The sequence below is a fragment of the Miniopterus schreibersii genome (genome assembly GCF_964146895.1).
Source record: "Miniopterus schreibersii genome assembly, chromosome: 2".
In the NCBI taxonomy this organism is placed as follows: Eukaryota; Metazoa; Chordata; class Mammalia; order Chiroptera; family Miniopteridae; genus Miniopterus; species Miniopterus schreibersii.
Genome location: NC_138102.1, coordinates 35,945,828 through 35,972,801, shown reverse-complemented (window position 1 = coordinate 35,972,801; position 26,974 = coordinate 35,945,828). Strand labels below are relative to the sequence as shown.

The window sequence follows — 26,974 nt, the reverse complement described above, 5'->3', positions numbered from 1 at the left end:
ATTTAACATATATTTACTAATAGATCTTTAGATATATACTTAAAAGCTTATTTATTTTTTAAAAATATATCTTTATTGATTTCAGAGAGAGGAAAGGAGAGGGAGAGACAGAGATAGAAACATCAATGATGAGAGAGTCATTGATCAGCTGCCTCCTGCACACCCCCGACTGGGGATCGAGCCTGCAACCTGGGCATGTGCCCTGACAGGGAATAGAACCCCAATCACCTGGATCCTAGGTCAATGCTCAACCGCTGAGCCACGCCCGGCCGGGCAAAAGCTTATTTTTTAAGAAGCAGTAATACGACAAGAGTATGAGTTTGGATTTGTTACTATTTAGTAAGTGGCTGGGGTGGGGAGTTACTCAGAAAGGACTTATCACAAGATGAGGAAACAGGCCAGTCCCATAGAACACAGCATTCCAATGGGCCACCCCAAGTCTGGACAAAGCTGGAGAAGGTGTCCAAGCTGACACAACCTTTTTTGTCACACACAGGCCTGTTCTAGTCTCTTTATGTTTTATCAATCTAAGGCCAAGGGTCTGTGCCTCCTATTTCTTTTGGACAGGTTTTAAGTGGCAGCACTGGATCGGTAAATCCCATTTGAACCAAAGGCTCCTCTGAAAAGGTGACAAGACCTGAGTACTGCCAGCGAGGGAAACGGGGAACGATCCTGGGAGCAGAGGTGCATGGATGGGGCAGACTGACAGGCTTTATGGAGGAGCACTACAGCTTTCCCATTGGAGGTTTACCCCCATCACCCTATTTAAACTGCAACCCTCCCCTCAGCCCCACATTTCTAATCTCTTTATCCTTTTGTCCAGAACATTTATCACCTTCCAACACAGGTACATTCACGCGTTATGTTTTCTGTTTACCATCTGTCTCCTCCTGCCAGCATCTAATCTGCACAAGCCAGAGAGCTTTGTTTTGTTAGCATGCCAACTGGAACACCGCCTGTGTGCAATCAATTTTGCTGAATTAAAGAATGTATTACTGCCCAAATGGCTAAATGAAAGAGCAAAGTGGCTTGGAAGGTGGAAAATTAGGTGACAGACTGAGCAAGCCATCACCTTATTCACAAACAGCCTACACTAGTGAGCTGCGGCTCTTCAAGAAGGCGGGTGAAGAAGGGACGCCTGAGAAGTGATTGTATGGTCTGACCAGACTGAGCAGAAGGTGAAGGGAGGTGACTATCTCCAACCTAAGTGGGAGTCTGGCATGATTTGGAAAACTGGAATAGTGTTTGGGAAGTAACTCCAGGCCAGAAGTTCTATGAAAGAAGAAACAAAGGGGATCATGTTGGGAGGGAGGCTCAGAAATGTACACCATAGGGGCCAGGAGGGCAATCATCAGGTTTTTTAAATGATCACAAATTGCAGTTGACTCAACTATCCGGAAAAGTGAGCGTTTGCTGGTTTCAGAGGGCAGGGAGGCCTGGGCTCCCCCACGTCTTGGAAGGTGAAAGGGGAGGCTTGGGGCAATGCAATGAAACAAGAACCTGGGGATTAATAACATGAGGGAAACTCTCAAGTTCAAAGTCTTCAGGATATGCTGGTTTATGTATCTTTAACTAAAGGTTGACGTAGAATTTACATGTTTTTAGTAGCATTTTTATAACCCTTCTCCAAATCTTTACACTGCCCAGTAACAATCCTTTTAATATTCTGAGAACATTCATGGCACAAACCACACCCTTGTTTGTATGTTTTGTTGGACTACAATCTCCTTTTGGTGCTCATCAACCTCAGAGGCAAGGTGCTCAATGGTGGATGAGATTTAGCAAAATGAAGTACATTCTTCCCCCTCCTGGGTATGCTATACAAAATTCTTTATGAGATGGAAAGTATAACTCTCCTTTTACAGACGAGGAAACCAATAACAGAGAGATTAAGTGACCTGCCCAAGGTCACACAGTGAGGATGTGACCCGGGTCTGCAGGACTCAGGCCCAGGCTTTGCACTGCCCACACTTCCTCAGCCTCCCAGCAGTATAAGGTGGTTATTTCCTGAGCCAACAAAACACGTGTCTACTTTGCCTCTCCTGCAGTGGAGTTACTCTTGGTCCCCTCTGGTTCCTGCAATTACAGAGCTTTGCTCACATTGTTTATCTAATCTAAAATGTTTCTGTGACAAATGGTAAACTGTAACCCTAGAGGAAATCTGCCCAGGGGAAACACACTATGGTAGTAACTGTTTATGAATCTGTATGCTACCTGATCGGAATAATAATAAAAATTCCTGGCCCTGACTCATCAGTGAATGAAGTTTATTTAAAGCAGCAATTCTCAAACTTGAGTGGCATTGGTCACCTGAAGGGCTTGTTAACCACAACTCTCGGCCCCCCCCCCCTCCCCAGTGTCTGAGTCATAGGTCTGGGTGGGACTCGAGAATTTGCATTTCTAACAAGTTCCAGGTGATGCTGATGGTGCAGATCCAGGAACAACCTTTGATAGGCACTAATTTAAGGTCATCACAACTACAGTGACAAACACTGTGAGCTGATAATTCTCATAAAATGACTCCATTTGGAAATGTAGTTATCTTGTTTAATAAGAATGTCCTACTGTGTCCATTAGAAAAACAATTCATGACATATGGGAGAGAGACAATATTGTTTGTGCTTTACATGTTATTTTATTATTCTAAGAGCAAGGGTTGAAACTCTTTCTGTAAGAATGTAGATTGAGAAAAATTTTTTTAAACCTTTTATCCCAATTCCCTCACAGGAAGAGTGAAGAATTCTCTGCAGTATGCTGTTCTTAGCTACTCTGTAATGAATCACATTCTTTGTTAACAGATATCAGTCATATCCCACAGAATCACCCATTCAAAGTGTACATTCAATGGCGAGAGTGGAGCCTCACCTGAGATGCAGCATCTTACAGCGCTCTTTCATTTACTGTTATAATGCGCATGTGATCGCCCGGGGGGAGCACCTGACAACACTGACTCTAGACAAGCAGTGGGTGCTTCCTGGTTCACCTGAACTATGGCTGCTCTTGGAAAACATGCGTAGGTAGTGCATATAGAGACACCTGGCCTTCTGAACAGGCCTCCCCATTGATTTTTTTGAAGTCAAGAAAGTGTTTTATTTTAGGTTACCTCAGTCATGTTGCTGACCCTAACGTGAGTGGGTAAGTCAAGAACCCTCAAGAAGGTAAAAAAATCACTCCTAATATGATTCTACACTTGTCAGGAACTGGGAAATACATTTTTGAGAATGGGTTATAGTACCAAAGACTAATTAAAACTGCAACAGTTGAGCAGGAGGCCTCTGAATGCTCCTGGAACTGGAGTGAGCTTCCTGGAACTGGAGCCAATCTCAGAGACCAGGTAGGAGGGATCCAGCCTCATGTCCCATTTATTCACTCAGCTTAAAATCTCTGAGCAGGTTCATGTTGGGACCTGTGCGGCAGAGAACCTAAGGGGTCTCTTTCCGTGAGGAAGACACAGTACTGTGTGCAGGGGTTCTTGACCTGTGGGCCACAGGCCCAAGAAGCATCCATGTGGGTTTCAGAAGCAGTGTGTAAATCACCTGAAACTGTGGGCAAAAGCATTCCGAGGAGATAAGGGCCCTATGTTTTCATCAGATTCTAAGAAGGGTAAGTGACCTGACATTTGGATCTGAACTTCTAGTCTGGTGGAAGAAGAAAATGCAAACAGATAACTAGAAAAAATGTCACGAGTACTCAAAAAGTAAGCGTTAAACGTTAAACTGAAATGAATTTGTGGGGAAAGTTAACTAAGCTTGAAGGACCCTTCCAATTCTAGATCCCTTCCAGAGAGCTGTGTCGGTGTCCAGGCCGCAGTCTGGGTGTGACTCTTTAGGGAAGGGGCCCGGGAACCATACCTGTCAATATGGTGCGCCGTTTACACTGCTCCTCGACCCCACCCTGCTTCTTCCCAGCCTGAGTGAAGGGCATCTCAAACATGAAGCGGCGAATGTTATGAGATCTTTCAAACTCCGTTTTCCTTTCTTGCAATTCTTTTTCATCAAAGTATGGGGTGACGTGAGTCACCTGGATGTACGCATACTTGGAATCCAGGTCCTTAGGATTGACCTTTAAATGAATAATGAAATAGAAGGTTGGTGCTAGTTAAAGGACTCCGTCAAAGCATACCAAGGCTGTGTTTTTCCACTTTTTATTAGTAAAAGTTTTGGGAAAAGTTGGAAAAAATAGTACAAAGAACCCCCACATACCTACCACTTGGAACAATTGCTAATGCTTTGCTATAGTTGTTTCAAATATACACACACATTCAGACATACATGTAGACTTTTTTTTTAGCTGAACTATTTCAAAGTGACACTTCAGCCAACATCTCCTAAACACGAGGACATTGTCTTCCACAACCCAAATATATTATCACATCTAACAAAATTAACACTAATTCCCCAATGTCACCCAATACCCAGTCTGTACTAAAATTTCTCAAATGTTCCCAGAATGTTATTTATAGGTATTTGTATTTGAATCAGAAACTAATCCTTGATCACATTTTATATTTAATTGTTATGTCTTTTTAGTCATGTTTAATCTAGATTTTTAATTCCCCACTATTTTTTTCCATGACATTGAAATGTTTATTTTGGAAAAAAATGTTTAAAATCTAGGTCCTCAACTGCCCTGCCTGGGTAGTTCAGCTGGTTAGAGCATTGTCCCAATAAGCCAAGGTTGTGAGTTCAATCCCTGGTGAGGGCACATACAAGAATCAACCAAATGAATGCATAAATAAGTGGAACAACAAATCGATAGTTCTCTCTCTCCTTCTCTCTCTCTAAAGTCAATAAATAAAAAATAAAATAAAACCTAGGTCCTTAATCTGTACACAGATTAGATGTAAACAGATGTAGGTGAATTAATTTAATACAGGTATAGACTAATCTAAGAGTAATCTAACCATAAGTTTAGTTCCTGATTAACTCAGCACATAACTGCTTTAAAAAAAAACATTTCTGGAATTAATGGTGCTCCAACTTCTGGGACACGCTAGAAAATTAAACGTAGGCATTTTCCATAGAAAACCAACAGCTAACTTATTAGGGAGACAAATCACTTTTGCACATATTAATTGTATTAAAGCTTCTAAAGCAATAAAAGAGGACATGAAAGAACACAGAGTACTTAGAGACTGTACTGGAATCAATGGCAGGCAAATAAACATGGCCAAGATAGTTTTATTGGTCTCAAATTATCATGCAACACCTTCTCCTAGAGACATTTGTGAAGAGAAACAAAAAACAGATGTGAGAGTGCCTTAACCTTTGGAAGTTGAGAAAATACATAGTTGTGAGATTTCTATTTTAGAAAAGGCCATCTGGCCAATCACTATAATTGCATTCAAACCTATTAAATGTAACTTCCTTTAGCAGAAACAATTCAGAGCAGTGGAAATGAACGTTCTTGCCTATTGTTTTCGTAGTATTTCCTTAGTCTTCATTTTCAAAGTTTCACGTATCAGAAGAAGGAATGGAGGACTGGCACTTAGGGCAAGAGAAGGTCTACTAGGAAGCCTTTCACCTGCTGCGTCAAGGACTCCATATGAAAAGGGGAAGGAGAACTTGAGAAAAGGCTACAATGTTCAAGCCAGAGCTTGACCCAGACAAAGGTTTCCATTTCAGAGAGACAGGCAAATTGGACCTGAGTGACTTGATCTAGAAGAAAGTAGGCCTTAATAAGGTTGTATTGAGGTTCCTGGTTAAAAACGGACCAACACCGAGTGTCTATCCCTCTTCCTTTGTGCAAATCTGTGACAAGGACAGTATGGAATTAACCTGCAAGGACCAAGAAAAGAGAAGAGAAGACAGCAGTGGATGAGAGAGTTTAATGAATTCCTGGAAGGCGGTGGATGGAGGTGTGCTCTGACTCGGCAGGGTGAAGAAGTTCTAACCCGAGTTCCAAGAGAGAAGGTCACAGTGGGTCAGAGCACCCCTGAGAAGCCTGCTGCTATAGACTGAATGTCTGCCTGTGTTCCCCTGAATTCACAGGCTGAAATCCTCACCTCCAATGTGGTGGTACTAGAAGGTGGGAGGTGATTAGGTCACGAGGGTAGAACCCTTATGATGGGATTAGTGCCCTTAGAAAAGAGAGCCCCCAGAGCTCCCCCATCCTTCCCACCACGTGAGGACACAGAGAGAAGACCGCCGCCTATGAACCAGGAAGAAGGACCTCACCAGACCCTGAACCTGCTGGCACCTTGATCTTAGACTTTCCAGCCCCTGGAACTGTGAGAAATAAATCTCCGTTGTTTATAAGCCACTCAGTCTATGGTGTTTGTTACAGCAGCCTGACCGGACTGATACCCGTGGAGCACCAGCACTAGGATTAGGATGACCAGGGGAGGTGTGGGGCAGAAACCAGGGCAAGTCGCCCCAAGTCCATCTGGAGGGGCAGAACCCCAGGTTCCCTTCCCTAGTCTTTGCCCCACAAGAGAATGCTCCTTAGAGAAACTGGCCTGGAAAAAGTCTAAGTGGGGTCACGAATGTCAGTGGAAAACAGGAATAAGGTACAGAGCGGAACACAGGGCAAGTAGGTGAAAGGCCGCAGGCCCAACGTGGAACCTCCAGCCTTTGTCAGTACCCTGCATCCAGAATCCTGAACCTGCCCTTTCTTTGTCCCCTCCCCACCACTGGGCAGGAGGCTGGAAGATTCTTCTCTGGAGAAAATGAAGGCCCCAAGGAGACAGATTCCAGACACTGGGGCTCAGGACAGAAAGTGAACTAGGGAACATCCTAAAGGGTGGACTTAGAAAGAGGGAGAGCTTATCATTGCTGGAAACTGAGCAGGAGAAGCACTTTTAATGCAAAGAACAGGGGCTCTATCTTGGCCTGAGTTTCCGGAAGGGAAAGGATACCCATTTCCTGGAGACATCCTGAACACAGTGGGACATATACATGTGCAGGAAAAGCAAAGCAGGCTCAGAAAGGGTCTGCATCAGAGCAATATGGCAGAGGACAGCCTCTCTAGGTAGAAGGTAGGTCTCATTCCTACAAATGTGCTGGCTAGTTAGTTCATTCCTTGCTGTGTCCATCTGCTGGTCCATCTGTCCATATGTCCACCAATCAGAGTGTCAGGTAATATGCCTGTGCTGAGTGCAACAGAAAAGTGCTATGAGAAACAGAAACCCTGGACCCTCCTCTTATAGAGTCTCTAAATATCTGGACTGAAGAAGGAATATCCTTTCAGACATTATTTTGTAAATGAATGTCTTTTTAAAATTATAAAATAAAAATTTGCTTAATGAAGGACATCTGGAATGCACAGAAAGGTGTTAAGAAGAAAAACATACACTTGTCACTTAAGGCCAACCATTCTTAATTTTTCCTGGGTCTTTGATTTTTTTTTTTTTCTATACACATTTATTAATATATATTGCAAATCATTCCTAATCAGAACAATATTATACTGCCATAAAATGTTTCCAAACATAGTCCTACCTTGCCAGAATCCTGTATCATTTTGACATTTTCAGAACCAAATTTATCTGAGTAAAGTTTAAGGAGTCTCTGAGAAATTTCCGACAGAGGCGTGAGTTTGGGTTCTTTATAAATATACTCTTTTCCGTCTTCATCTTCAAAGAATCCCTGTGACACAGAGCACAATTAGAGAACTATCACCAAATACAAGACCAAGGCTACGACCCAGGAAGGGTTCTTTTTTACAAGGGTTAAAAAAAAAGGAAAAAAAATGATTATAAAATAAAATCCTAATTAGACAGGCTTTTCAAATAGGAAAGAGAATGATAATAATATGAAGTCTGGGTGCAAAGATAAAGGAAAAACACAACATTGCAAACTCATTCAAGAATGCTGTCATTAAGTGTGGAGTGAAATGAGAGGTTGGGGATTCAAGGCTGTGTTCTCTCGGTGAAGCCTGATGATGGGATTCAAGCCTGTTTCACATTCCCAAGAAACAGAATTCACTAGGAAATGATTCAGCAGCCTGCTCAAGGCGGGCCTCAGAAAGGTACACACACGGCTTCTCCTGACCGGTCCCACTCATACAGGACTTTACTGCATACGAGGAAGCATTCAGGTCCGGAGTGGGTTCAGCAAAAGCTATGTAAAGTGTGTATAAATTCAATTTTGCTTTATTGATGAGGAAAATATTAAAGGGCCGTAGCATGATATCAGAAAATATTTTTAATGTCACCAGTCATATCTGGTGTCATATAACCAATATTTTCATTATCACCATGTTTTAGCACCAATCATGTCTGAATAAAACAAGGCTTAGTATTACATGGGAAGTGAAAAAGGTCGAAAATTTAAAAATCCAGATTGGGGTTAATATTTGAAATAAATTAAAACAAAACATTTCTCATCTAAAATAGAAGAGAGAAAATGGTGCCAAAACCACAGTATATATATTAAAAAAAAAAAAAATGCAGGCTTACATGAAACGAAAAACACCCACATCAAACTAGGAGTTTAGATGCAGTAATTTCACTACATTATTTACTTATTAAGCATTTACTGTAATTACCTCCACATCTGTTTCACTGTCTGTAAACTGGTATTGCTATAAAGTTATAAAAGACAATAACAGGATAAATTGAATGTTATATAATACTCATAGAAAAACCACCCGACCTAAATAAATGGATTATAATTTATACCATTTAATCATGTTAGAGACTTGGAGGTTAAACGTTCAGTTAAATTTAAATTAACCCTTTCAAACAGGGTTTCTGAAATATTACAATGGTAAATATACTGGTGGAGACATTATATTACAAGAGGTAGAGATGCACGGGTCAAAAGAAACCAGGAAGTCTTAATTTTGGTTTAAAACATGCAGTATAGATGTATGAGGAACAGATGATTTATTTCTGTAAATGGAACAAAATGTTAATGCTTTTGGAGTCTGTAATGACTGGACAGATATACATACAGACTTGCAAGGGAAACTTGCAAACCACGTGAAGTACCAAAGGTGCTGCTAAGAAAGTCTGATGGAGGGAGAACTTACCGCTGCCTTAAGAAAGTAATAAAGAAAAGACAGGAAGAAAGAAAAAAAAAGCAGAAAGTTTACTACTGCGGAAGATAAGAATCATACTAAATATGACAAATTCATCAAATTTGCATTTCTAGAAAGCAGAAAAGGTACAAAATACAATTTTATAGAGTTAAAAAAAGGGGGAGGGAGGACTTGAGACAGCCTACAGAACAGAGAAGGCTCACCTGTCCGAAAAAGGCCACTCGGAAGTAGGTGCCCAGGAGCCTGCGGCCTGAGTGCATGACCTCAGTCACTTTGCTGTAGGCCCGGTGGAGTGTGTCATACAGATGGGCGAGCCTCTGGAAAGCAGAACAAAACCCATTTCTTCCCACTTGCAACTAGTAGAATCAACTTAAAAATAACAAATGAGATCGTGTGGGTGAAACATCCTTGGACTTGAGTTTAAAAAAAAAATCATGAATATATTTTGATTGCACAACTGGTAGTGATCATTTTTGAATTGTCATGTTTCCTACCCAAAGGGCCAGCGTGCACATGAGGACCCACCAAATTCCCACAATGCAGTAACAAATTCTGCTTTCAAGTTAATGTGAATGTGGGAGATGATAAAGTCCTATAATGATGTTTTTAGTCCTTGATTTTCCTACTCTGTTTGATATGCTAAGAAAAGCTGGATGACCTCCCAGCTCAGAAAGAATGGAAGAGACTTGTTTTTCCATGCAGGTGGAACAACAAAGTGTACTGAGAAAAAAAGGCACCTGATGATTATAAAACTGTTCCTGGCAACCTTTCAAAAATGGAGTGCCAGAACTATCAACCCTTGTTGTTCAAGATTTGGGGTCTGTACAGAGATGGGGCTTGTGTGTGAGGCGCCTGGTGGCCCTGAGGGTGCCGACGAGCCAGCACCATGTGGAGACCACGTGCTCATCTCTGAAAATGGCCTGCCTGCTCTCTTGGCATGTAAGAAAGTCTAGGGTTATATATATGTCACTCCACTGTCCTCTAAACTGGGAAAACACACCACTCAGATACCTCAAAGTCTCTCCGCTTCTCGTAAATGGGGATGATGAGCTTGTAGATGTCGGCGATGAGCTCGTAGCGCTCGGCCTTCCAGAGTCCATCGGCACACTGCTCCAGGAGCTCCATGAGCACGTCCTGCCCAGAGGAGAAGGCCGTGGGCCAGAGAGGAGTGTTACTGGGGAGCACGACATTGTATCCTCGCACAAGGTGTAACCAACCGGTTAGGGTGGCTGGGGGAACCTTTCAACACAGAGTATTTTTAAACACTAACTTCCACACTTGTAACAACTCACTGCTATGTTCTTTTTTAATGAGCCATTTTGCAAGCACGTCTGCAAGCAGAAATGAAGGGTCACACTGTATTGTTAATTGCAAGGAAAAACTGACATTGATACTCTCACATAGGATTTTGATTTTTGTTCTTAGTTCTCTCTTTACATATAATTAGAAAAAAATTTTTCCCCTGAGGAATGATGGCAATGCTGAGACATGAAGAGTTACTAAGCACAACTTTAACCCAAATTAAGCATCTCAGAATAATTCAGTGTTGGTGTGCGGTAGGCATTACGCCTGCTTCACTAACATCCTTTCCACCTTCCCTTGGAGATTTCTATTTCCTGAAGTCTCGGTAGTCACCCCGCCTCCATTAAAATCCTTAAACTTTGGAGGAAGCTAACATTATCCAGAACTCAAGAGTTGGGGCATGTGGCTCAGGTTTAAAGTAATCAGCATAAATCTGTTTCCTGGCCACAGGCATTGCTTTATCATGGGTGGGCAGATGACCTAAACAGGCCAATCAGGGTAAATCAGCTTGGGATTTGGGGACAGAAGTGCTCTCACGAGACTGAACCTGAGAGGCAGCACGCATGTAGCTTGACCTTGACTGGGGCTGGCATCCATCTCATGAACAGCCAGGGGCCTGTCTGCTTAGTAAGAGTGGAGGGCTCCCCTTCCCTCCCTCCCTCCCTCCCTCCCTCCCTCCCTCCCTCCCTCCCTCCCTCCCTCCCTCCCTCCCTCCCTCCCTCCCTCCCTCCTTCTCTCCCACCCTCCCTCCTTCTCTCCCTCCCAAAGCAACTGTCTCATTAAACACTTGGATTGATTGCTGTCAATCTCTCTGTGGAATTTTCGAATGGGTGCCAATTTATTTGACCTTTCTTGTTTAAGCCCATTTGAGTGGAGTTTTACTAATGATGTTTAGTATATTTTTATGAGCTTATTTGTCATCAGTATAGCTTTGGAGAGTTTCTCTGCAGTGACATTTCCGATATTTTGGGCCAGGCAACTCTTTGCTCTGGGGGGCAGCCCTGTGCATTACAGAATGTTTAGCAGCATCCTTGGCCTCATAGTAACTAAACACTGGAGCACAGAAATCAGTAGGAATTCCATGTATTTAACTGACTTTCGGTTCTCAGCAATAACTGCACCTGAAAACAAGAACTAATCCAGACAATGGTCAGATAGTAATGACTCTGAAAGGCAATCATATAGAAAGCCTGATGCTTTTACCACCTTGTTTAAAATTTAAATTTCGAGATATATATATATATATATATATATATATATATATATATATATATATACATATACATATATATATATATATTATTTCTAAATTGTTGATATATGCAAGGAACTGTAACTAATTACTGGTTGGGGAAAAAACCCTCAATGAACTTTATGCATCTGGAAAGTACGCATTTTATGACTAGCCTTAAAAAGATCTCAGTGCACTAAGCTCATAAGTCACTGAGGAAGCTGTTTAAAATGTAATTAGCCAGTCCCATTTTTAAGTGTGCCACAGTGATACACTGAGGGCACTCACCACCTCTCTGTGGAAACAGCACACTAATGCTGTGCATGTGCAGGATATTTAAAATGTTTTCATTTAAATGCCATTTGCTCCATCTTAGGATTAATTTAATTTAACCTCTCCTATGAAGCTAGATATTATCTCTATTATCTGCCATTTGGGTATAACTGTGAGTGTGTGACTTGGCTTGGGCAATGCTGTACTTTATGACATAATCCATATTGCCATTACATTATTGTTTCTCAAAATACAGTTGGAAAAAAACACCTTGTTAAAAAAAATTGTTAAAATACAGATTCCCAGGTGCCATACCCAACCAGCTGAATCTGGGTGTCTGTGTGGGAGGGTACGGGGGGGGATCTATATTTGTAACAAGAATACAAGTAATTTCTAAGCACACTGAAGTTTGAGGACTACTGCACTAAGTGAAACTTTCTGAGGCAGGCATCTCATTTACATATCCCAAAGTCAGCACATGACAGTTTATAGAATGAGTCAATTTCTGTTAGTACAGAAATTTCCAGATCACAAAGAACTAAGACAACTTGCAATTCATATTCCAAGGGACAGTGGCTTAGGTGTTTTTCCTCAATGGGAAGAAAGCATCAATAGAGGTATAGCTTGCTAGGGCAGGGGCAACATCTTGCTCACCCTGTATCTCCAGCACCTAGCTCAGTGCCAAGGAAGCTTAGCAAGTATCTGCAAAATGAAGCAGGGGGGATATGTCCTGATATGAGCCAAGGGTAGAGCATTAGATGAGTTCCATGGGTCAAGTTCATTACTAACCATTGCTATTGTTTTGTGGAATCATTATAATAGTGAGAATATACTATATAACTTTTATGGTTCTAGGAGCACTCTCGGTCAAGAAAAAGGGGGTGTTTAGACAACTTTATTAGTTACAATCATCAAGCTTGGGTGAGATGTAAATAGAAGAATCATCCATATCACTATATCTATCACTATATCTATCTCCTGAGATGTTCTGCAGATGTAAACATTTTATGTTTCTTACTGGCAATTGTTTCTGATTAGAAACAGTTTGGCTAATAAAAGCCAGAGACTTGCCTGGTTAACTTCATATGTTTGCTACACCCAATGGCGATAGTTGCTACTCCGTGAAACACAGTTGAGTGTGCTAGATACAGTCGATTCTCATTCTCACGATTCGTGGTAGTGACATTGTATAAAGTCACCATGAACTATGAATTAGTGAATTCTGAACCACCCCTCCTTGGGGAAATACAGGGCTAGGTTCCCGAGAGCCTCTGATTACAAAATTTTCAAGGACCAATCAGTATATCACCTTGGTTTACATGTGTTTCTGTTTAAAGGCATCTAGTTTAGTATATATTGTTGATTCATTAACATTGAACTCACAGCCAAAAGCACTTATGCCTGAACCAAGCTCATCTAACACAAGTATTTTCTCTGTAAGGAATATCACAGCCTTCCTGTGCTCAGAAACACTAGATAGTACTACCCTTGGGGGCCATTTGAAACAGCAAAATCACCAACTAAAAGAACAAAAATGTGAAAAACATGGCACTAAATAGAAAAGGACACCTGTTTACAGCCTGAGAGCTGAACCAAGAAGGCGGAATGTTACCTTGTTCCACCTCAGTTAGGAAAAGGTAACTAAAATTCTTTGCTGCTCTTGCATGTCCCCAGTGACCATAAAACCCTCTTGATGAATAGTGATTTGGGGGGGTTACAAAGAAATTTTAGCAAGTGGGTAGATAATGAGGATGGACTGCATTTTCCACTTTCCCTTCTAGAGTCCCTGTCAGCCCTGCCCTCCCTCGCTCTGTGCTCTGGGAGGCGGATGCACCAGGACTGCTGGCTGGCTCCTGGCTGATTTGGCCAATGGAAGGCCCAGGGGGAGACTGGAGGTCAGGAGGAGAGGAGAGTGAGAGTGGGGCGGCTACTTGAGGGCTCCCGCCTGGCAAGGGTTCCAGGATTGTGCATCCCCTAAATAAAGCCCACAGGTCCTATCAGGGAGTCCCTCTGTATTTTCTCTCTCCCCAACCTTAGCCCACAGATGGAGGGGTAGTAACCCAGCTGCTGTTAATCTCAAGGGAATTGCAATATTCCTTGTTGGTTTCCCTAAACGGTGTCCAAACTTTCAAAATAGTCCCTTTATTAGGCTTTTCTCAATTTCCAGAGCGTGCCACCTGTTTCCTTCCAGAACTCTGTCTGGCATAACGAGGGAGGGAGCTCAAAACTACATGGGCTGTGTAGAAATTTGACACTATAGAGGACTCAGAATTCTCCAGTCCGCACAAGATCCAATTTGTGAAACAAAATTACAAACAGAAATGGGATGTTCCTTTTTATCTGATCAAAAAGTGGCTGGAGGGAGTGTGCCTTTGAGATTAGTCAGGAAAGATGAACTGCCACCAATAAAGACTCATCTGAGGCCTGCTGGGAGGAGAATTGTGTATTTTTAGGTAGCTTCTCTAAAATCATTTAGGAGAGCATTAAAGGCATTTAAATATATCTAATAATGCAGATTAAAAGGACAATGATTTTTATTAAGCTATGTATTATATACCTATTCCCTTCTCTGACAGAGATTTTCAAACTTCTCTTTTTCTTAAAACATCCTGGTAGCTAAAGGAAAAATGTACGTGGCAATTTCTGTTTCCTGGCTTTTAGAACATGTTATTCTTTCCCTCCTGGCTACTTTCAGTCTTGATGTGCAGGGCTTGCTCAGGACTCTATAACCCCGTGTCACATCCTGATTATCAAGGATGGTCATGTACTATGGACCTTGTTAAAGATTTACCAGCTTTATGCTTCAAGGACAGGGTGGAAAATCCATATTCTGAAAATGCCTGATAAAGTTATCCCTATTACATGTTCAGCTATTGCTCAGAGTGGGTGCCATTCACAAATTTTCCCAATAAAATCTGTCCTTGATTTCACCGGCTAATTCTCCAGGCTGTAGTGATTATTCCAGCCTATTATTTAATCAGATTTGCAAACTTGAGCTTTATATTATCATCTCTGCAGGACAGGTCCCTGAGAATTGTTAACTTTCAAATCTTTAATTGTTCTTGACATCACTGTTCTCCTTACTGAATTCTAATGAAATGCTGAACCCCAAAGATCTGAAGGAGAAAATCCCTTCAAGCTTCTTCTCAGGGACAACCCAGTTAAAACTTGGCTTGAGGAGAGGCGTTCAAAGCCAAGAGCACATAGGCCCTGTTACTTTAGTGACAAGTTTCATATTTCAAAGTAAAAAAAAAAATACCATCTGTCTAGGCATTTCAAGGCATGGAGATTGCTGAACTGTTAATGCCATGTAATAACCAACCTGAATTTTTTTCCAGGATACTAAGAAAACTTTATCTATTTTGGTTAAAATTATTTTAATATTTAAATATGAAAAACAACATATTATCCTTCTTTCTCCTGTTTTAATTTAGAGCGTCATCTGAGACTAGACATTTTACGACAGTGGCTCTTAAACTTTGGGGGCTTAAGATCCTTTTCTATGGAATAAAAATTATTGAGAATTCCTTAAAAATGACTAAGAACCTTTACGTATGTGTTGTCACTCAATATTTACAATATTAGAACTGAAAACTGAAAAAAAAAAGTAAAAATACTTATTAACTTAATTGAAATACCAACAACAAACCTATTGCATGTTAACAAAAATATCATTAAGAAAATAACATTTTCAAAAAAATTTAGTGAAAAGAGTGGCATTGTTTTACGTTTTTACAACTCTCTAACGTCTGACTTTATCACAGGAAAAACCTGGCTTCTCATATCTGCTTCTCCATTCGATCTGTTCAGTGTTGTTTTGGATGATGTATGCGAAGAAAATCCAGCCTCGCACAGACACTCAGATGGAAAAGTAAGGACCTCAGAGACTTCCTGAACCGTGTGCACAGTTCCTACCTCTCGGCAAGGCCTGATTAAACCTCGTAATATTAATTGTAGGACTCCGTAACATGAAAACAAGTGTTCCAGAGGCAGAAGATATTTACTCCTTTCTCTGTTCTTTCTTTCAACATGAAGAAACAGACAATTTTACTTTTCCTTAAAAGATGGGCAGGACTAAAAAGCTTTCCCTTGACTGTTCCATTCTGCCCAGCGTGGAGGAGAGGAAGGGCACCTGAGAAAAACCCTCCTGGCACATAGTCAAGAAAGAGGAAATTCAGGGAACACAAGCAGAAAACTGGCATTTATTCAAATTTCTAGCTTCATTTCAAAACTCTAGTTACAGATAAGTAGCTGCAAGGTGATCCTTGTTTTGGCAACGCACAGAAATTGCTAGAGTGATCTGATGTCGAGCTTTCTGGTTGCTGCGGGGGGCGGGACAGGGTGGTCTCAGTAACGGTGCAGAATAAGGGCTACAGAGCACAGGTGGGGGCAGGACCTGGAGCCTGGTCAGGGGCTGCCCTGCCCCCAAACCCAGTCTGGCCTCTCATGGCTTTCACTGTTTGGGGACCCTGGGGAGAAGTCTCGTGTCAGAGACACTGATTTAAAAGTCAGATGAAAACAGCAATAAAACCCATGAACTGGAGAAATTAATTGCTGGAAAGAATGAGAAACTTTATGGCCAAGATGCTAGACCTTTCGCCCCAAGAGTTTGACCTCTCGGCCTCACTTGCCTACTAACTGGCTCCTCAAACTCTCTTTCCAGAGTCCAGGGGGGGTTCCTAGAAAGGGAGAATGGCAGAATCTTCCGCTGCTGTTTCGGGTGTCTGGAGCATTATTTTAGTTAGACAAAGTGTGTCACCGGCAGGTGCAGAGAGAAAAGCCTCTGTTCCACGCCCTCGTAGGGCAAACCATAAGCACTCAAGTCACTGAAAACACGCGCGGGCCGGGCACTCACCTCGTTGAAATGCACGTCCTGCATGCCGACGTCTTCCATCATGGAGGCCTCCTCCTCGATGTTTGGGGTGATCACCCTGAAGGCTGTGCATCCCTGTCTAAACATGCCTAGAAGCGAGACAGCAGGGGAGGGAGGGAGTTATTCGCCTGGAAGTGGATGAGCCTTGAGGTGTCCTCCTGCCCTGTGTTTTTGCACTGAATGACAACCGATTTTGAAATCCGCTCTGTCTCAGGAGAGCATTCCCATGGGAGCCTGGGGACCACTGTTTGTTTCCTCAGTTTATTTCTTTTTCTCATCTCTTTATTTTTCACCCGCCTTTATTAAAATGGATGCAGTCTTTAAACTGTAAATGAACTGAAATATGTATTGAATCAACTTAGTTATAAAATAACAACCAATAAACAGTATTTTGGTTTGATAAGATGACATGTGTTCAGATGCCTGGAAAATAAAGAAGCCAAGGCCAATCAAAGAAGAGTCTTGGACCCCAAAATAACTCTGCTTCCGTCAAGCTGTCGCCTCACCCCCTCAGGCTGCGGGTAACCCAGAACTCCAAACAGAACTTGCCCTTCTCCCTCATGACGCAGTCTACAAAACCAAGATGTAACTCAGCAGCCACAGCGCTGAGCCGAGAGGCTGTCTCAGCCGGTTGCACCCGGGCTGTCTAGGGTGAGGAGAGGCCTCTTTCCCCCACGAGGGGACAGCAGGAGCACAGCAAGCACGAATGCTTCAGGGGCCGGGCACTCCGCTCTCTAGGCCGGAATGGTATAAGGTTGGAGTTGGGATAAATACCTGGATGAGGTAATAGCAATAATGGTCTATCTGGGGCCTCTACTCATCTTGGAGTCACTGGGAAAAGTTTTATGTCAGTTGGACAATGTCAGCTAGGCAAAAATAGTCAAGTGAAGAAGTACTTACAATGTCTTTTACTCTATTCTGAGATCATTGCTCACAATAAAGCAAAACAGAAGTCAAAACTTGAATTCAGACCTCCCATATTTTGGGGAAAAGAGGAATGCACAGAACTCTGAAATCAAGCCTTAAAGGAGTAGGTCCTAAAGTCAGAGATTTTCCGGCTAAATACTGGTCAAGGTTTCTGCGCCATCATGGGTTGTCTCTGCCACTCTCCTAGTTTAGCCTTGATTTTGTTTTATGGACACAAATGGAAAGCATTAATCCAGGAGCTTGAGGGTACATCAACATACAAAAAGCAAAATTACAAAAGCCAACCACCCACATTTAGGCCACAGAGGACACTGAAATGTACAATTTAACTCCAGTAGAACTACTACAGTGGTGGCCAAAGCGCTCTCCTCTCCTTGCCCACTGAACCAGAGAGGCGACGAACAGAAGGGAGAAAGGAGAGCCAAGGCCATCCATGCAGAGTTGGAAAAGAAAATCCCCACACCTCTGAGTGTCATGTGGATGGGGCGGCTGGGGCCCCAGGGACCAGGCCGACCCTCAGGCTCACCTCCCTGGCGCCTCCTCTGGCAGGTGCTGTAGCTGTAGGGGGAGAGGGTTGGCTCCCGTCGGAGGGCTATGTCTGCTTCTAAACATGAGGAAATGTATTACCTGACAATAGGTCTTAACAGGATATCGTGCTGGTAGTAAGAGAATCTGGAGCCCTTCTTAATTTTTTTCTCTTTCAGGCTCTGATGTATGGCAAGCCTAGACTCCCTTAAATTTCATTCCAAATAGCCAGCTGCACCAGAAATACAGAAATTCACTGGCCTGGGCATCTGTGACTTCCTGTCATTTCTTACTGTGTAAACATACTCCTCATTAGCAGATCTGGAGCTGCTGCGCTCGGCCACATGCACTCGGCCAACTTTTCTAAGATCCTCTACATTGCAGAAATAAACGCAGCCATTAGAGGCTGCACTGATTTTGAAATGAAAATGAGCAACTGGTGTTTAACCAAAAGGAACACATGAGAGGATTCATGGCCTGCTGATCTGGGAATAAATATGAAATACACAAACGGGTACCATTCACTCTGGGCCCTCTCCTTCCACTGGGAGGCAAGGTTCCAGCCAGCAAGGCTGCTTCCTCACACAATCAAGCCAACTGGGCTGCATTCCAGAAAGTGCTGTCGGATGAGCTCCCATTAAGACTGTCTTTTGATTGATAAACGGTTCCAGTGGGAACAATCGTAAGGGAAAAATAAAATCTCTTCAGCTCAAGACTGGCTGGTCAGGGACACCCAGAGGCAAAGCTCGTTAACTAATTTTTGGGAAATGGAGCCATCAGTAAGAGGTTATGTGACAATAAGCCATCCACTTTTCTTTTTGATATTGGCATTTCCACTGTGTCTGCCAAGTCAAGGAAATGTCATGACTGGGAACAAAACAATGCATATGGCACAGACATGTACAGACACACACACACACACACACACACACACACACACCCGCCTCCAAATCTTTCTCAACAGCTCTTGCTTGTCTTTGCTGCTTTGTACAGTTTTATATGCATTTCATAAAACACAGGGATCATTCCTCACCTTTCCGTGTGAGATATTCTGCCACCAGGGCTGTGACATGGACATAGCACATTGCCGCCTGTAATAAAAGACATGTCTCAGAATCACCATTTACACAGCAGATCAAAACGCCCGCAGACAGAAATCTCATGACTGTATGTACTTATATTAGATCTCAAGGCACCAACTAGTGTCCCTAATAGCTGATATCTTATCTTTTGAAAATGTGGAACAATTCACATAAACTGAAATTTTGAAATAAATTGTGAATTAAGATAACTGGTGATAAATTTGCTATGGTTTGCTTCTATTTAGTTATTAAATTTTGATGTAAAAGAAAAAAGGCATTTTTTTTCTCTTACTCTTAAGATTTCCGCACCATTTCTCATAAAGTGAAAAGATAACCATTTGAAGAAAAGGCACGTGCCTTCCTAGATCCTGAGAGAACTCAGATTTCAACGGATAATATAGTTTTCTCTGGACTTAAAATTGAAGTTGTAACTTCTTCCAAGCATAAAATTATAAACCAAAATTATACCTCAGTCTTAAAGGATAACATTATAAAAACCTTAAGATAAAAAAAAAAGTCACCAGGGTCCTATAAAAATCAAAGATAGCTGTTAGAAATGAACCTACCATAAGTGCTAATGCCTGAGCCCCTTGGTTCTTGTCAGAATGAGAGGAAAATTACATCTACTAACAACATGCAGTTGTTTTTATTACTGCCAACATACAGTTAAAGTTATGGTCAAACAGAATGGACTCCATGAATAATCAATATGTAAAAATGGTTTAAAAATTTTTCAGACGTAGAATATAATTTTACCAATTTAAGCAATTACAGAAGTTTATGCTTCTTTGTTAATATCATTGATCATGCCTACATGCCTTAGGCACAACCCTGGACATGGGAACACAGAACTTGCCTTATAGCCTATTGTTTCCCCCCATTTTACAGATGATGTCATTGACGCACAGAGGGGTTAAAAACTGGCTCAGTGTCACAGAGTCAGTAAATGTTGGATCTGGGACTCAGCACGTCTCTGGAGCCCACGCACCCAACTCCTCCCCACACTGCCTGCTTACTGAAACACGGCAGCCCTGGACACAAGGGGGCCCTCTGACATCTACCACGTCCACAGATGGAAATGGACAACCTCCAAAGGAAAAACCCATGCCTTAGCATTACCTTAATAACAGGAAATTTTAATTTTATCATAAATACAGGAATTTTAGAACTAGAGAGGATTTTTGATGCAGAAACCGAGTGCACTTAAATTAGCAGGCATCTGCATGAATATGGATGTTTTCTAAGAGCTTTCAAACAGTGCTCTTTTGTGACACAAATATCCCCTTACTATTTGGTAAATTATTAAAATGCTTAGATAACTATGAAGTAACCCTGAGCCTAACACTGTTTAAAGTATCACATACTTATAATTGTCTTCTTTTAATTACTGGGAAATTTTTCTCAACATTGGCTTCTCCTAGTGAATGGGGTATAGTTTTCTCAAAAGCGCCAATGGAAAGGCTTGCAGGGCTACCTCGGAGAGATCCCCGTTTTTGACGTGGATCCTGGCCATGCTGTCCAGCCACGTTTTCCGGAGCTCGGGCGTGCTGGCGTAGGACTTGGCCAGACTGTACTGGAGGTCCACCAGCATCTCCGGGTCATTCTCGTGCTCCTTCATCTGTGCAGTGGCCATGAGGACCGTGCGTATCCTTTTGGTCAAGTCCTTCACATCCGAGGCGAAGGTGGTGTGCTGAAACAAGGGTGGAAGGAGGACATGTGGCTTTCAGCTGTGCTCTGCCGGTGCACATACATAGTAGATATAAGGCAGAGTCTTGGGGGTGAAAAAGACAATGGGACCAGGCCACCTACCTTGATGAGCCTGTCACTGTTGGCACAGTTGTTGATGATAGACAAGGACTGCTGGAATCTGGTTCCCCCGATCCCCACAACATCTGCTATCAGCTGGCTGACGGAAATAATGACCTTAGGGACAAACAAATGGGAGCAAATCAATTCAACTTCCAATGACTCCTCATCCAGGCTCAGCTCCTGCCTTCAGTGAGGATGTACATGAAGACAGGGCAAGGGGGGAGTTTTGAGCAGGGATCACTCCTTTCAAGAATTATTCCAGAAGGTGATTAACTATCATTAAGCAGCTTATTCGCATAGAAAAATGGTAATCAGGAGAGTGCGGAGGAATGAGAATCAGATAAGCTGGTATCACTCAGATAGTTACTCACCTATCACTTTCTCTAATAAAAAGAGAGACCTTAGCATTTACCTCCTTGGTTTTTGGTTTGAACTTTCCATAAGCAGACTGTCCTTTGCGTTTTCTGTTCAAAAGTATCCACATTAACTATGCTATGGGGGAAGCTTTCTTTTTTAGGGTCAATGAATAGCACTGCCTTTATGCAGTTACACAAGCTACAATGCATGCATGCCATCCTCAGTTGCTCCTTTCCCTTCACCACACCCAAATGCAGCCAATCACAAAGTACTGTCAACCCAACCCCCTCTTCCTGCTAACCTCACCATGAATGGTCAGAACACCATCCTCTCTGGCCTAGATTTGACAGTGGTTTCCCCAAGGTCTCCCTAGATTAAGGTATTAACTCCCCCCATCCACTCTCAGAGTCCAGGCAATCCTTCCAAATAGGCAATGACGCCTCCTCAACTTGTTCTCACCCATATTCTCAGCTCTACTGTAAGCATCTTCTCCAGTTCCCTGGATGGGCCCTTTCGCCTGGGTTGCTAAGCACCGTTCGGCCTTCACGTCCTCTCGGAGGCCTCCTCGGGCCCCCAGCCAGATGCCCCTCTTTGGTGCACTAACGTCCCTCTCTTACGGCCCTGGGCACATGGCACCGCAAGAGCTTCAGGGTCTGTCTAGCCTCCAGCTGGAAGTACACTCCGTGGGGGCCAAAAGAAGGTTCTGTTTTGTTCATAGTTGGATCCATGGACCCTAGCATGTACTTTGCAAGCAACAAATACTTGTTTAAATAAATGAATAGACACAGGGATGACGAGAGCACTCCTATATATGTCTGCAGAAAAAGAGTGACTATAAAAATACATAGGACTTTTCAATATCTTGCATGGTTCCGAGCACAGAACTTGGGACATTTTAACTCTGGAGAGACAGGTGTGTGTCAGTAGATGGAAGATAGAAAAGAACCACTTTGGACTTTTTGTGTTGTACCTGAGATGGTTACTATGAGGCATCCTTACACAGATTCTAACATATCACGGTCAAATGGGCTTTTGGTCAGTCTCATGTTGATTCAGTATGTAAATGTTAATTTACCAACAGAAACACATCCTGGGCCTAAATCTTACACGGTGGAGAATGAAATAAACCAAACCCGTCAACGTGACTTGGAAGTTTCCCCCTCGAGGCTGGATCTTGCAGTGCTTGTGCAGAGGTAAATCGGTAAGCATGACACTCGAAGTTTTCCCGCTGAGCGAGAATTTCAGAGCACACGTGCCCTGGAAAGCTAAGCTACACTCACTTGCAAGTGCGTCCGCACAAAGGACTTCTTCCCAGTGTAGTCGAAGTTGTTTCTCATCAGGAAGTAGAGCAGCTGGGAGGCCTCGGTCCTGATGGAGCTCAGCTTGGAGTTACAGAACTTCAGGATCTCGTAGCACAGGGCGGCACACATGTCGGCTCTCCCTTCGTAGAACGTCGAGGGAAACTAGAGAAAGCAGGTAACCGAGGCCCGGTCAGCGAGCCCTTCACCTCCAGGTGCGAGAGGAAACTGTACGCCGGTCAATGATGACCTCCCCGATGAAATAACTTACCTTATAAATTAATGACCTTAAGGCAGTGAAGACATTTTTTAAAGCTGTTTCAGACTGATGTTTTTGAAGAAAACACAGGTAGACATCAAAAACTTTTTTCATGAGAGGATTATGTCCGTGGTCAGCCAGGAGCTGGTTCTTAAAACACAAAAGGATGGCCCGATTAGTGAGACACATCAGACACCTCCCATAGGTTTCACACAATTTTAAGGCTCAAAGGTTAAATTTTCCAGGTACTAAGTAAGACAAATTATAATTTAAATGAATGCTGCCATTAATCCCCTAGGAAAGCCCAGATTCCTCTTGTATTATAAATAAGCCTGTTAAAAATTTATGCTTGAGAGTTTACTTTTTTCCTATAAAAGAGGGACTAATTACAAAACTTTCCAGAAAACTGTAAGATGGTTTAAAAGACCACTGGTCCTCAGTACTGATTTGGCTTCTATTTATTTCCTTATTTTTACTGCACACCAGCAACTAATACAAAGGTAATGTTTGTGACATTTTAATTCCAACAAAAACGTGCCATTACAGGTGTTGGCTAATTAATGGACTGGAAAAAATACTGACGTGAGGTATATGAAACAGGTCTTCTGAAAGTGAGGGTGTCCCCCCATCTCCTCAGGCACTCTGATAAGCCACGAATAATCAGTTTGGTAAGGTGAAAACCGTGCAGGCTTTGCTTAGGCACCATTTATCGTGTGCATGGATTTGGAAGTAAACCAGGCCTCACCATTCTCATCTGTAAAACAGACAACCCTAAAACTGACCTCGCACAGCTACTGTGATGACTTGAGGTCAGGTATAGGAAACACCTGACATACTTTGGTCTAGTTCAGTTAGTGGTAGCGAGCAGGATTTTGACATGCCATGGATTTTACTTGATAAGACAGAACGAGAGGATCACAATTAATTTTCATCCTTCAAGATTCCTTCATACCAGCAGCAAATTCACACTAATTAAACCCTCTAAGTCTGGTTGGCTAACTCCCATGGACTGCTGTTCATACTCAATAGACAGAGGTGTCACCCACCTAGAGCCCAGCATACAGCCACTGTGTTTAAACACGTGTCACACTAAAGACCTGCATCTCCAAATACAGACACGCCTGGCTGAACAAAGGTGTGTGTTTGGGAGAGGGTACACACGTGCAACTTTGCCCAAGTAGGCAAACATGACTATAATAAAAAAATGTCAAGAGGCCAGTATCTCAAACCAATCTTACAATTTAGCCAAATGAACAAAGATAGCTTATATACAAGTAATTCTGTGACATAGCAAATTATGGCTGGAGTAATAGTAATGAGCTACCACATCTTATTGTTGGAAAAACATTTTACTGAAGGAGTAAGTTCTGTTTTTTAGTGTTTCACAGATGTATTCACAGCTGGCAGGATGCCTAGAATTCACAGTGATCTCTATATCATGAAACACTGAGGCACAGTATTGAATTCCATCATGTGAAAGAGAAGCAATTTAATGAGCAGAAAATGTGTTTTAATTAAGTGAATATTATACAATTCTCAACCATGAGCAGCTGTTCAGGCACCAAAAAAAAAAAAAAGCTGTTTCCAGTGTTTTGGGAACTGTTTACATAGTTTGTTGTCTGTGAATGCCACTTTCCCAGGAACCACGGTCCTTCCTAATTATGGGTGGATTAAGGTTTGGGGGAATTTGGATGTGAGCTTTTATTTTCTCAGCGTGCTTTGCTGAGCGATCCAGAAGAGAACCCTGGTCCTGCTGTCTGAATTGGCCCATCTTTAAGTTCCTCCCTCTGGAGTTGAATTTTTTTCCTTTCACACTCTCTGGTCAAGGTTTTGCTTCCCATTTTCAGGATTTAGTGATCTTCAGTTCTGATCTCAAAGCTCACTTACACTAAGATATAAATAAGCCCTCATTTAAAGGGCTAAAGGACCTTTTTTCCTGGACACTCCCCCACTTACCCGGCCTACCTTAATTTTCTAATCAATTTCCTCTCTCCCTGTGTCTCTCCGCCTCTCATTAATTAGAAAGTCATAGACACTAACCAAATGTAAACAAGTTTTGAACATTCACTAAGGCCCACAGGAGGTAAAAAAAGGAAAGCAAACATCCCCCTTCATGTTTGCACTCAGAAATGACCACATGGAATGTATATTATTTCCACCTTTTTATCTTTATAGACTTTGAGTGAGGACGGGAGAATTTCACCCAGGAAATTAAGTAAGATGTAAGAATAATATGAAAGGCATGACTTATCCCAACCAATAAGGTGGAGAACAGGTTCTAAATAATTCTCAGAATTGTCTGATGTGATTCAGGTTTGACTGTTGGATGTGGCCTCCTCAAGGAAATGGGTCTTCCAGAGAAAAACACACAAGATCAGTAATTTTTAAAGATCCAGGAACAAGAGAAAAACATAAACCTTGGATGCCCACGTGAGACATCTGGAACCACACCTACACCTATTCAAGGCAGCTGCACCTTTCCTAGTCATATGGCATTTATTTTTATTAGTACACTGATTTACAAATAACTGTAAAAGTCTAGTTAAGGAAGAGCTGTTTCCGTTGCAGATGCTCACCCATTGCTAAGATGACCTAAAACCTCATGAGTCTCTGCAGACCAGGCCCATGGTCGTGGGAACCAAAAACAAACTCCCCAGCAAGACCCCGGTTACCCGAATGCTCCTCACTCTGGTTGTTCCTAGCCCTTTACTGTCGTGTCCTGGCTCTCATTGTGAGGCTCAGGTCAAGAAAAGGCACTACATGGAATTGCTAAAAATACATTTCAGGTTAAATCTGTGGACACATTAAAAATATGTCTAATTATTTAAAGATCAGCATTGTTTTGGGGTAGTGTTAGCAGGCATTGTGAATCAGCCAGAGAAGAACCATATTTTTCTACAGGTAACTACCTTGGTTTACAGACACACCCTTTTATGTGTTAAATGAGATAACATGAAAATGCCTAGTGTCGTACCAGCATTTGGTAAGTACCTGGCAATTTTCCCCCCTACAAGAGCTCATTCACCTACCTTGACACACACACACACCCCTTCCTTAGAGGAGAGCGAGGGCTTTGACAGGCCAGTTGTGGAGTGATCATGGGCAAATTTTCTAACCTGTCTCTGCCTCAATCTGCTCATCTCCAGCATGGGAGGTAAGAAGATCTACTAGGCCAGGCTGTTGTGAGGATTGATGCTTTAGGCTCAGAAGGTACTCAATAAATAGCAGGAAGTTACTATAATAATAACAACCAGAATTCAGGCCTTAAATCTTTTCAAATATTTTCTCTCATTAAGAACATGACTTCTTGATTGCCTTTGGCAATGTATTAGATGTAGTCAATTAAGAAAATCAGAAACAATGGGGCTGTATCTGTGGAAGACGATTTTTCTCCAAACAATTATGTCAGTTAAGTCAATATAATAATTTAATTTTTCCGATATGCTCCAACTGATGCCTTAGCTGACTAAATATTTGCAAAGGAAGATCCCAGTGGCTGCCGTGCCAGTGTCATAAACCTGGGAATCTAGGCCAGGTAAGCCTACAGCTTGGCATGACATCCATTGATGCCATAATGTTTGCCCATTTTCCAGTTTTTAACAGGGAGGGGGTACTCAGCTCAAAACATCAAACTTTTTTGCACACAGGGACATAGACTCTGACAGAATCAATCCATCACACGTTAGGCATAACTGCCATGTTCTAGGTAAGGAAATCAGGATACAGAGATGTCAAATTGACCTGCCCAAGGCTTAAAATCTGGCTAACAGTGGACTTAGGATTTAAGCCCATGGTATTTCTGTATACATGGCCGCCTCCCATGTGTATTGGGGCTGGTCCATATCAGCAAAGCGGTAGGCCCTTTCAAGGGTCATCTCACTTTAAATGAGCAACAGCCCTCTGGGGCAGATACTATTTTACCAATCTTACAATTGAGAAATCTTAGGTCTGGAGACATGAAGTCCCCAAAGATATTCAGCTAATAAAAGTTACAACCAGTTTATCAGATGTTGTTTCTCTCTCGAGAGTCAGAACCTATTTGGTGGCCAGACACTG

The 26,974-nt window shown here is 42.3% G+C and overlaps 1 protein-coding gene across 15 annotated transcripts in view; it reads right to left on the bottom strand.

Moving 5' to 3' along the window:
- DOCK9 (dedicator of cytokinesis 9) overlaps window positions 1–26,974 on the bottom strand; it is a 255,310-nt gene that overhangs the window by 8,233 nt on the left and 220,103 nt on the right. For 5 of the 15 annotated variants that reach the window (XM_081127280.1, XM_081127281.1, XM_081127285.1 and 2 more), the window contains 11 exons: window positions 22,931–23,068; window positions 22,642–22,824; window positions 21,005–21,118; window positions 20,670–20,885; window positions 19,147–19,204; window positions 16,644–16,750; window positions 9,994–10,116; window positions 9,186–9,299; window positions 8,488–8,523; window positions 7,440–7,586; window positions 3,852–4,062 (listed from right to left, as the gene is read on the bottom strand). In XM_081127280.1, the coding sequence (XP_080983406.1) occupies window positions 3,852–4,062; window positions 7,440–7,586; window positions 8,488–8,523; window positions 9,186–9,299; window positions 9,994–10,116; window positions 16,644–16,750; window positions 19,147–19,204; window positions 20,670–20,885; window positions 21,005–21,118; window positions 22,642–22,824; window positions 22,931–23,068 (1,447 nt within the window). Of the gene's footprint in view, window positions 1–3,851; window positions 4,063–7,439; window positions 7,587–8,487; window positions 8,524–9,185; window positions 9,300–9,993; window positions 10,117–16,643; window positions 16,751–18,051; window positions 18,193–19,146; window positions 19,205–20,669; window positions 20,886–21,004; window positions 21,119–22,641; window positions 22,825–22,930; window positions 23,069–26,974 lie in introns of all 15 variants that reach the window. The other 10 variants (XM_081127277.1, XM_081127282.1, XM_081127272.1 and 7 more) reach the window with 4 other exon arrangements.